Source organism: Callithrix jacchus, chromosome 17 (assembly GCF_049354715.1).
Source record: "Callithrix jacchus isolate 240 chromosome 17, calJac240_pri, whole genome shotgun sequence".
Taxonomy (NCBI): domain Eukaryota; kingdom Metazoa; phylum Chordata; class Mammalia; order Primates; family Cebidae; genus Callithrix; species Callithrix jacchus.
This window is the reverse complement of record NC_133518.1, coordinates 14,636,284-14,648,675: the sequence shown is the minus strand read 5'-3', so window position 1 is coordinate 14,648,675 and position 12,392 is coordinate 14,636,284. Positions and strand designations below refer to the sequence as shown.

The window sequence follows — 12,392 nt, the reverse complement described above, 5'->3', positions numbered from 1 at the left end:
CTCATTTGAAATAAACATGTCAAAATTACTTTAAAATATATCGTTCATCAAATCAAGAACAGAAATAGTCTTTGTAAAAATAATAATGCTTCTGTACTTATTACAATATTATGATTGGTTGCTTCAATAAGAACCATCTGGAATGGAGCAGTGCCTTTTAAATTGGATTGAGTCAAGAGGAAAAGCCCATAATGGTGCCTTTGTCAAAATGAATGAAAACAAAGGGACACAAGGCATGGCCTGCTGCCCTGATGTCCAGAGCTACACAGTCCTGTTGGAGGCCCAGCTGTATGGCAGGCCTGGCAACGTGGCGATTTTGTGACAGCATGAGTTCCTAAGTACTGTGGATTATGTGTCCATAGCCAGGCCTGGACACCAAGCCAGCATCTTGGGGCTCCCCGTTCCATTGATTTCTGCAAGTAGGCCCCAAGGGTCCCTGGCACCAAGCATTTGTCCTGGAGTGTTATACATGATTCCTGCAAGAAGGGGGCAGGGAAATACAGTCAAGTAGCAATACAATGTATCATGTTGATGTTTCTTAGATGCCTACTGCATGCCAAGCCCATCCTATGAGGTTGCCACGTGTTATCCCACTTAATCTTAATCAATAATCCCATAATCCCTTGAGACTGTTACCTTCATGTGGGGGGGTAGGCATTGTTTCTAATCTGCAGAAGAATGTCACCTTCAAGGGACAGGTATTACAAAGATGTTGAATTAATTTTCAATTATTTGGCTTCCTAATAACATCTGGGGCTTTTGGATCTCATATTTTAGTTTTAAAACCCCATATATAGATTTACAAGTGTAATAACTCAAAAATTTACTTAGTTATATAAAATAGGATTGGCTTATTCTACAGGCAACCATTTAGTTAAAAAGAATTTGAGACATTTCATTCTAAAGCCCATCTTCCTTACTTTCTATGAACCACGGATATCCTTAATCTGTTATCCTAGAGAAATCTTCATTTCTCCCCCTTGAGATATGACTGGCCTCACCACGCTGGCCTGTGTGAATTTGCTGGCTTAGGAAATTATAATCAGAGCCAGGGTATACAATCTGTGAAGTACGTATGTTCTCACATTTACATATTTATACAACTAGAAGAGTATTTGCAAAGTTTTAATATTTGGATCATGTCAAAAACTATTAGAACATCTTAGAAAACAATTAAAAACATATTAGAAAAGCTATTCACATGCATAAAATATATTAGAAACTCCATATTTTCTGTCAACAGACTCCATTTTTTGCTGCGCCTATACTAAACTCTCTCTTGCCCCGATGGTCTGTGAGTGCATCTTAAAGCTTGCTATTCACATGTGCTTGTTAGTTTCTCTTTTCAAACACTGTGGTGTCAGAATATCTACTCTTTTAAGTATTTGAGGGTTCTAAATAGAGAACATTCCCTGAGCATCTACTTTGTCCAAGCCATTGTGCTGGTTGCTATGGAGATGTGGAAATAATAGAACACTGTTTCAGTGTATTTATGTGAAATGTAAAAAAGATAATGTTAACATTGTGTTGGCAAGGGTTGTGAAAGGGTAGCTGTTCCAATGAAAATAACAAGAAGAGCTAAAAGAAAAACATTTACAAATTAAAAGTTAACTTTTGCTTAGACTTTCATTAAGAAAGTTCCCTTCAGGCCAGGCACGGTGGCTCATGCCTATAATCTCAGCACTTTGGGAGGCCGAGGCGGGTGGATCACAAGGTCAGGGGTTTGAGACCAGCCTGACCAACATGGTGAAACCTCATCTCTACTAAAAATACAAAAATTAGGTGGGCGTGGTGGCACATGCCTGTAATCCCAGCTACTCAGGAGGCGGAGGCAGGAGAATTGCCTGAACCTGGGAGGTGGAGGTTGCAGTAAGCCAAGATCATGCCACTGCACTCCAGCTTGGGTGACAGAGTGAGACTTCATCTCAAAAAAAAAAAAAGTTCCCTTCAGTTAGCTATTCATATTATTTTACTAAGCTTTTTGCCCAGTGGTACAAGAAAAGTTGCATTCTTTTATTTTTAAAATACATTTTCAGAGATCTTCCACTCTAAGAAGTTTTGGGAAGTTTCATTAAAATTAATATATGAAGTCTTTGTTCAAGAGTCTCTAAATTGTATTTCTGGGAAATTAAATATACATTTGGGCTCACTTTTTAAAAAGTCTCACCAGGATTTGTCTTGAACTCCTAACCTCGAATGATCCTCCTATTGAGCCCACTTTTTAAAAGGGATGTGGCCACGCAAATTCTGGAAACTGTAGAAACCATTTAAATAGACGTAAGTGTACATTTATATTCACTTTCCAGAAGTCTCTAAAACATTGATGGGGATAGGTTATTAAATGGTTTTCTACAATGTCGTTATTCTTTGGTGGCAGAAATTAACAGGCCACATCACAAAAACACTGTCCAAATCTTTGCTTGGCACAGACTGAGTGGGGAGCTACCTTCAATAACATCATAAAAGATAGCGTTTTCCTTCAGAGAGCAGCAGGAGCCATGGTGGGAGAATGTTGAAGGTCTTTCATGGAAATACCAGGGAGTTAGCGAGATACGGGAAGACAGAGTCAGAGGCCATGAAACCTGGACCCAGTGTCACACTGTAGTCATTAGCAGAGGAGTAAAGTGGAGGACAGTAATGGAACAGGCAGAGCTGGGCAATTTCAGGTGTGAGCGTTGGTATTTGAGTTGGAAGTGGGGTCTCATCTAGGATCCACCATCCTCTTATTTGATAAGAGACTTTTAAGAAATTAGCCTCTCTGAGCCTTAAGTTTATGGCTGTGTATGGATTGGGGCAATCACATAACAATGAGCTCATCTTAAAAGATTCATTTAGATTCATCATTGGAACTGTGAGCAGTGAGAAAGGAATGGTCTGTCAGGACTGCAAGGCGTTTTCTTACAGCTCTTAGTTGCTCCAGCCCCACTGTTTGTAACTCAAACAGCTAAGGCACATGCCATTTTTTTAAGAAACAAGATAACTCACCAGGAAGATTGTGCTTAAAATCTTACAAAAAGTAAAACAAAAGCAAGGTAAATCTGGGAAAGTATAAGTAGTAAACGGAATTGGTTGTCTGAAGTTTAGTCGCAAAGCAAAAACAAGATGCTTGAAGTTTGAACATGAGGGAGGAATGTCTTGAAAAGGGTAACTCAGGTGAAAACTGGAAGCCTGGCCTCCATTCCAAACCATAAGATCCTATTTCTGTCTTTCAACTTGGACCCAACACTAAATTCATGTCTGGTCCACTTGTGTTCTCTAATGGAATGTTCTGTTTCTTGGTGAAGTTTACACAGGGGGCTTTAGAAACATATGTAGAGACATGTGTAGATTCCCACTAACTGAATCTGGCAAGTGTTTCAGGCAAAGTTGAGTTTGTTGGAAATTCATTTCTAGAGCATTAGTATTAATGGGCAGAATTATTTGGATTAGATTCTCCAATAAAAAGACATAGAGTGACTGAATTTTTTTAAAGACCCAACTATTTGCTGCCTACAAGAGTCACCTCACTTTTAAGGACACACACATATCAACTGAAAGTGAAAGGTTGGAAAAAGATATTCCATGAAATAGAAACAAAAGAGAGCAGGGATAGCTAAACTTAGGTCAGACAAAATAGCCTTTTAAGTCAAAAACTGTAAAAAGAAACTTTAATGATAAGAGCAGCAATTCGTCAAGAGGATATAACAGTTGTAAATGTAGATACACCCAGCATTGAAGCAACTAAATACATAAAATATTGAAGGATCTAAAGGAAGAGAGAAATTGCAATACAATAATAGTATGAGACTTTAATATTGTACAGATCATCCAGACAGAAAATGAATAAACACTGGACTTGAACAATACCATAGATGAAATGGACCTGATATTTCATACAACAACAGCTGTGTACACATCCTTCTCAAGCTTACGTGGAACATTCTCCAGGATAACTCAAATGTTAGGGTACAATGCAAGCCTCAGCAAATTTTAGAAGACTGAAATTGTATCAAGTATCTTTCAGACCACAGTGTTACAAAACTAGAAATCAGTACCAGAAGGAATTTTGGGAAATTCACACACGCTTCTGAACAACAAATGGGTCAATGGAGAAACTAAACGGAAACTTAAAATATTTTGAGACAAATGAAAATACAACTTATTAAAATGTGTGGGATACAGCAAAAGCAGTTCTAAGAGCAAAGTTTATAGAATAAACACCTACATCAAAAAGGAAGAACGATCCCAACCTAGCATTGCACCTAGGAACTAGGGGGAGGTAGGAACTAAGCCCAAAGTTGGCAGAAGGAAATAAGATGAAAACAAATAAATGAAGTAGACTAGAAAAACAGTACAAAGATGAACAAAACTACGTGTTTTTTTTTTTTTGAAAAGATAAAATCAAATCTTTAGCTAAACTAAAACACAAAATCAGAAAGAAAAGTTTACAACAGATACCACAGAAATACGCAGGATCATTTGAGACTATTAAGAACAAATATATGCCAACAACTTGGATGACCTAAAAGAAATGTATGAATTTCTAGATATATGCAACTTATCAAGACTGAAGAAATAGAAAATCTAAAAGACCAGTGGGGAAGGAGATGGAATCGGTAATCAGATTTCCATCAAGCAAAAGCTAGAACCAGATGGCTGAACTCTACCAAACATTTAAACAACAAATACCAATTCCTCAGATTCTTCCAAAAAAGTAAATGAGGGGGAAATACTTCCAGACTCTTTTTTGCAAGGCCAGCATTATCCTCACACCAAAATCAGGAAAGGACATTACATACATACATATGTTCATACGTACGTAACAGGCCAATAGCCTTGATGAACAAAGATGCAGAAATCCCTAGCAAACCCAATTCAACAACACATTAAAAGGATCATCCACCATGAACAAGTGGGATTTATCCCTGGTTTCAAGGATGATTCAAGGCACCCAAATTAACAGATGTGATAAGTCATTAACAGAGTGAAGGCCAGAAACCATGATTATCTCATTAGATGCAAAGAAAGTGACAAAATTGACAAGTTTATTAAAACGTTAGTTGCCGTGTTGTTTTTCAGTTCTAAATAGCAATAATAATAATAATAGCTAACTCCTGTGCACTAACTTCATACCAGGTGTGTTTTAAGCTCTTTACAGGCATAACTCAGTACTACTCAGATTGAGTTCTGATAATTTTATTTTCTTTTTTAATTAGCCAAATCTCTTACTGATTTGGTTTCATTTCAGCTATTTTTGTGTGTGTGTGTACCCATTGACTCTAATACAAGGCATAACTTTTAATGCAATTTTAATCTGATTATTATTTCCTCTTAAGTTTTTTAAGGACTGGTTCCATTTTGATAGAAGAACCCTGTGAGACTGTCTTCTTCCATCCCCCTTCAAAGGCTCTTGTTAGTTTCATGCAACCAAAATGTGATAATGTCTAAGGAAACTGGTCATTTTCAAGTTCCTATAATAGTGATCCTCTTGATAATTGTTAGTGTTAACAAATAGGAAGAAAACATCCCAGATCCTTGTCATACAGAGGGGAAACACTCAAGCCAGACCACCAAATTATTTAAATGTTAACGTGTGATGAAGTGGGCTACATAAAAAAAAATTCCTCAAGAAAACAATTAGGCACGCCACAAAGCTGGGAGAAAAGCTTCTCAACACACGTCTGTCAGAGAACTTATATCCACATCACATAACAAGGCCCTGCAAATTAATGAAAGTCAAGCAAATTGCAGATTAAAGATAGGCGAAAGACATGGACATACTCTTCTCAGAAGAAGGTACATGGATGACCACTAAGCACACGCAAAGATGTGCAGCATCTTCAGGCATCACGGAAATGAAGGCGTGGTGGCTCACGCCTGTCATGCCAACACTTCGGGAGGCTGAGGTGGGCAGATCACGAGGTCAGGAGATCGAGATCATCCTGGCTAACACAGTGAATCCCCATCTCTACTAAAAATACAAAAAATTAGCCCGGTGTGGTGGCATGCGCCTGTAATCCCAGCTACTTGGGAGGTCGAGGCGGGAGAATCACTTAAACCTGCGAGACGGAGGTTGCAGTGAACTGAGATTGCGTCACTGTGCTCTGGCCTGAGTGGAAGAGCGAGACTTCATCTTAAAAAAAAGAAGGACTGATGATAAACGTTGGTGAGGATATGGAGCAACTTAGACTCTTCATGCTGTTAATGGGAGTGCAAAGGGATACAGTCCCTTGGGAAAACTGTTTGTGAAGTTAAATATAGAACTGCTCTGTGAGTTTTGTATTTAAACAAGAAAAAAATTTCTCAAAGATTTGAACAAAAATGTTCATAACATTCTTATTGATAGCATTTTTATTATATGAAACCTCCAAACTGGAAATAACCCAAATGTCTTTTGGAAAGAAAACAGGAATTGAGGTATAGTCATAAGGAACTGCTACGGAAGAGCTCAATAACATGAGTGAATCTCAGGGTTGGGGAGTGTGCTCTCATGATTCCATTTATATGAACTTCTTGTACAAGCAAAACTACAGCATTAGAAGTCAGAATAGTGTCTACCTTTCAGGGTGGAGGTGAGATATCTTGAGGGGATGTGTTTGTGGTGTATCCAATTGTCAAAAAATCATCCCGCTGGAAAATTTACATTTTGTTTGCTCAGTTTTTAATTGTTTCCATTTTAAAGTGTTAATTTCGTTCTTGGGACCAAAAACCTAGAGATATTTGTATTATAACATTTTCTGATTTATAGTCTAAATCAGGGCTCCCCAAGCCCCGGGCCGGGTACCAGTACTGGTCAGTGGCCTTTTAGGAACCATTGGCACAGCAGGAGGTGAGCGGTGAGTGGGAGCATTCCTGCCTGAGCTCTGCCTCCTGTCAGATCCATAAGGCATTAGATTCCCATAGGAGCACAAACCCTACTGTGAACTGTGCATACAGAGATCTAGATTGTGTGCCTCTTATGCGGATCTAACACCTGGTGACCCAGGGTGGAACAGTTTCATCTCGAAACTCTCCCTGTCCGTGGAAAAATTGTCCTCCACGAAATCAGTCCCTGGTTGTCCCAAAAGGTTGGGGACCACTGACCTACGTTATTAAAATTTAGCAAGATTCATCTTTACTACTTAAAATGTCAGCTGCATTTCTAGTCAATGCCTTATCTCCTTCTGTCAAAGTTCCAGTCACTGGATTTTATGTCGTTTCATTCCAAATGTCTAAAAAGAATACCCTTTTTACAGTTGGAATTCAGATCAAGAGAAATACATTTTTATATCATTTTCGTTATAAAAGAATGAATGTGAATCTAAACCAAGAGTGAATGGAGGGACTCTAAACCAAAATTATTCTAGAGACAACAGTGTTGCTATAATCAATTAACTAGGACTTTTTCTTTTCCTGAAAGGTGTACAAGGGAGAAGAAGCCACATTCCAAATCTCAGGCCTCCAGACCAACACAGACTACAGGTTCCGCGTATGTGCGTGTCGTCGCTGTTTAGACACCTCTCAGGAGCTAAGCGGAGCCTTCAGCCCCTCGGCGGCTTTTGTATTACAACGAAGTGAGGTCATGCTTACAGGGGACATGGGGAGCTTAGATGATCCCAAAATGAAGAGCATGATGCCTACTGATGAACAGTTTGCCGCCCTCATTGTGCTTGGCTTCGCAACGTTGTCCATTTTATTTGCCTTTATATTACAGTACTTCTTAATGAAGTAAACAAACTAGAGGTATGAATTAATGCTACACATTTTAATACACATTTATTCAGATACTCCCCTTTTTAAAGCCCTTTTGTTCTTTGATTTATGTACTCCGTTTTACAGATTTAGCTAGAAACAAAAATGTCAGTGTTTTGGTGCACCTTTTTGAAATGCAAAACTAGGAAGAGATTAAACTGGATTTTTTTTTAAAGAAAAAAAAAAGCAAACCAGATACCAAAAGCTAGCTTTCTTATGTTTTCCTTTAAATTTTCAGATTTACCATCATTCTATTTTCACACTGATGTCTTTTGCAAGCCTTTGAATTTTGTTTTTGTTACAGTTTAGTAATTTATATTCACCTTAAAGTCACTTCTTATGTCTTGCTCATCTATATCTGTAAACATGAATCACAGTGTGTGTAGTTACAGGGCTAGGATTTCAGTTTTGTCAAGAGCATTAGCACGCAGCAACAGCAACATACAGAAGATGTGTTCACTCAGATAAGACTGCCCTAAACAACCATTTTGTCACTCAGTTATTTAACTGTGTTTAGCTCATTTAAATCAAAATGTGTACTTTAATCTAAAATGTTTTAATAATCTGTATTTCTTATAATTTTAACACTATGAGCTGCCTGTATAAGAAATCAAGTAACCAAAATGCACCTATAAATTATGGAGCATTGTAGATTTTACTAGGTCAATTCATAGCAGTAACTTTAAGAGGGCATTGTGCAATAGTTAGTTGTTTTCTTGTTCAGCTATTTTAAAGGCTGCTTTAACTTGTTTGTCTTTGTATATAACTACTTCTAATCACTAGAGTTATTATATTCTGTTATGTTTGACCAGAATTATATGACAAGAACTGGTGACAGTTGAGTGCCTCTGCCCATTGTCCATGATTTACACTAACTGTGAGCAGTCTTCTTATGTGTCAGCTCATTATTTTTGAAACATTTGCCTTTAGGCTGTTCTTTGAGGTATCAATGAAGTGATTGAATTTCAATACCTTAATTCAGTGCACATAATACTAATGTAACAGCAGATGAAAATGGATAAAAGAGAATCATCTAAATTTGTAGTTCCTGTTTCTGTGGGTTTGCCTGGCCATGGTTGGAGAGGGAATGGTGTTTGATGGTAAACACAAGGTGTTTGGGGGTCAAGAAGCCTAGATTCTCTCCCTGGATCTGTCACTAACTTGCTGCGTGACCTGAACACGTCACTTTACCTCTCTGTGCCTCAGTTTTCCCATGCATGAAAAAATAAAATGAAATAAAATGGGGATTCTAATGTTTGTAAGTGCTTTGAGATCTTTGATCAACAGGTGCTATTGGAGTGCAAAGTGTTACTCTTACGTGTTTATTTTGAGTCATGAGATAATCAATTTTAACCCAAAGTCATTGGATTATTTATATGAAGTCCATAATGTTTGAGTACCTCAGGGACATTTAAGAGTTGGAGGTGCAGATATATTCCAAAAGGGTGCAACAGACACAGTGTATTCCCCTGCTTCTGTTTTTGTATATTTTTGCTACTTGGTTTTTCTTGATCATAGCTATTTGTGCTTGGTGTTTGTTGTCTAAGATGCAGTATCCTGTACTAGCTTATAATATTCCCATACCAAAGTCATGGGGAAACCAACATTATTTTGTTTTTGGTTTATTTATACTATATTCTGCATACAGTACTTTAAATGCCAATTACAGTGCAATCTTTATTTATTGTAAAATTTTTAAATGTACTTATGTACTAATTTTCCCTTGTAGCATGTTATATTTTTGTGTTTTATACTTTTGTAATTTTAGGTCAGTCTTGTTCCTTGGCAACATCTGTAGTATTATTAATCTTCTGACATTTTCTTGTGTTTTTAAAGAGATAAGAGCATCTAGTGCATTAAATGCCAAAAAAAAAAAAATCCATTATCAGTGATTGAAACGTTTACATGTACCCAAAAACCATAATCATCTCTTGGAAGAAAATGCTAAGATCAGTGAATTATTCTGTGTGCCTATATTGATGTAGTGAGTACTAGAGAGTTCTGTATTTTATTATCGACTATAATAATTAGTTTAATTAGCTTTGTAAACTAATGGCATCAAGGTAAATATATTTTTTGCCAAAGTTCTGGCCTTCCAAACTCATCCCCTTATTTAAACGTGTGCTCTGACCCACTATGACACAGCGTCTGCATTTTCTAAGAAAATTTCATGCAGGTATTTTGGGGAGAGGTATTTTTTAAGCAATGAAAATTCAGCCGAGTACAAAACCCCCTCTATGGGGGTTGGGGAAGTCTCTTTTTTTCAGACACTTCAGAACTGCTGCTATAAACAAATTCTCTGAATTGGTTGAATTTTTTTTATAGTACTTTAGGCCAAAATTTATATGAATATTTGATCTTCTTGAGATTTTCATACTATCATTTAACCACCAGAAAGCTGAAGTGTGTGAAATACAAGCTGACAGCACTTTATTTTATTGCTCTCCATTATTTGGTGTTCATTATATTCCTACAGTCAGAAAATTATTACTCTCTATGGCACTGTTTTCTATCACAAATATGTATATGTGATATTGATATCTAACTATATATATTGCCATTACACACGAACAATAAAATAAAGTGTTCTATTAACCTGATCTCTTTGCCCTTTTGCTATGTGAGGATTGAATGAGTGGCCTTCTGATGCTCCGACTCTTCCCTGTATGTCAAACTCATCCCTGGCACAAGAAATTCCAGTCATGTGAAGCAAGCTGCCCTTTGTCCTCAAACAAATTATTGAAAACTTTTTTTAAAAGATTTTTTTGCATATTCTCTGCCTTGTTCTTCTCAACTTGAAATGTTGGCATTTTCTAACCTTGTTTTGTCAGCTACAGTAATTCAGTATTCATGTCAAATTGAGAAGTGCCCTAATTGAATGTGTTTGAATGTTATCCTTGCACAATTCTTTAAATTGAAAGACAAAATGTTTTACCTCAATGTTGGACATACATTCCAAGCTTTTCAACTCCAGGAGAAAAAAAAATCATATGTTTTCCTGTATTGTAAATTTTAGACTATTACATATACATTGTATTAAAACTGCCATATCAATTTTAATGTATAGATTTTGCAAATACTATGCTATATGTAATACCTAACTGTATCTGTAGTGTATATGTAATATATTTATGCCCAATAAATGTTTTAATTCTTTCTGACTTAAGTAGGGTTTTTCTGCCATGAACAGGATTGCTTTTGTTGTTGTTGTTCCTTTTAAATACTTAAAGCACATCCAGAGACGTTGAGAAAGCACGTGTGTTTGGAGGCCAGGCAGGCGGCCTGGGGCATGATGCTTGCGGCGCCTTTGCAGAAACAGCAGCAGCTCAGCTCCTGCTGACTGAGACGTTGCAGGACGTGAGCCACAATCACATGTGTCCATGTTTCAAAAGAAGCTAAAAATCCAGATTTCCCCCATGGCCAACTAAAACGTGATTGTGGACTATAGAGGCTGCCAATTTAATCTTTTATCAGAGACTCTGCAGATAACGTACCTTTGGCCTAACATTTTATCTGTCTGCCAAAACTCGGGAGTCCAGGTCTCCCTCTGCTCTCCTGGCACCCTGGGCGCTTCCTCTCCCCTGACAGACTCTAGACTCCTTTCCCACGGGTCGCATTCAACAACAACAACAACAGCAATGAAACAGTGTTCCTGCTATGGCCGTGGGTTTGTCCTTTGACATTGTCTTGGTAGGAATTCTCTCTCTTATTTTTCAGGAAAATGTATTTAAAAAATAGTAACTTTATTGAAGCTCACTAGATGAAGAATGGTCACTCTTCTTGGTAAACATGACAAATTGAGGACGTCAAATTTTGTATGCTGCCGACACCACTATAAAAATGTAGTAAAGGATTTTTTGTTTTCAGTTACAACCCTCAAGACTGGGAAGAATGAGAGAGGAGAGATTGGCGCCAGAATTTTGGAAGTATGATCAAAAAGGTTAATTCAAAATTTGGCAAAGAAGAAAATGAGCTCAGTTTTTTTATTCTCAATGCAGCATACCCTGAAGGCTGAAAAACTGACAACGGCATATCCCTTTGAAGTGAAGGTGAAGAGAGAAAGAAAGCTAAAATAGTATTGGTTGAAAGCTGTTTAAAATGAAGTTAAAGCCATAAAATCCCTCCCCATTTCTTTTTTTCAGCTGGACAAAAATGCCCCCCTCCCCACCCACCATCACTCTTGCAGAAGCCTAGAGGTTTATCCTCAGGGAAAGGTTCAAATAGAAAGTCTCTGGACTGGGAGACACTGTCCACAGTTGAGAACGAAGGCACCATATCAAAAGCACATTAGTGAACATAGGCATTTGGAAGAATATTACAAAGAGCCTTACCTGAAGAGCCTCATGGGCTGGGAGAAAAAAAGATCTAAAAATTTTCAGTGAAATGTTTTAGCCAGAGCTCTCTTGGGTAGTACTTTTTAGCCTGTGCGTTAACATCACCTACCAATAAAATGAGTATTGTGGAGGCATCGGTATTTTTCAAAGTTCCCCGGGTGATTTCACTGTGTATATGAAATCGAGACCCATTGCTATGACGTGAAACTCTCAGTCAACAATTTCCTATCACCTTCTTAGTCTTTCATCTTAACCAAGGCTAACCTAACATCTGACCAAAGTGTGTAACGTGGATGAAAAGCCAAAAACCAGCAACCTGGAAGAATCGGAGACTACACAGAGAAGGAG

The 12,392-nt window shown here is 37.7% G+C and overlaps 1 protein-coding gene across 2 annotated transcripts in view; it reads left to right on the top strand.

Annotated features, from left to right (window-relative positions):
• Nucleotides 1-10,871, top strand: part of FNDC3B (fibronectin type III domain containing 3B) — a 373,196-nt gene extending 362,325 nt beyond the window's left edge. For both annotated transcript variants that reach the window (XM_035277983.3, XM_035277984.3), the window contains exon 26: nucleotides 7,379-10,871. In XM_035277983.3, the coding sequence (XP_035133874.1) occupies nucleotides 7,379-7,690 (312 nt within the window). In that variant the 3' untranslated portion in view covers nucleotides 7,691-10,871. The remainder of the gene's footprint in view (nucleotides 1-7,378) is intronic.
• Nucleotides 10,872-12,392: the final 1,521 nt, after the last annotated feature.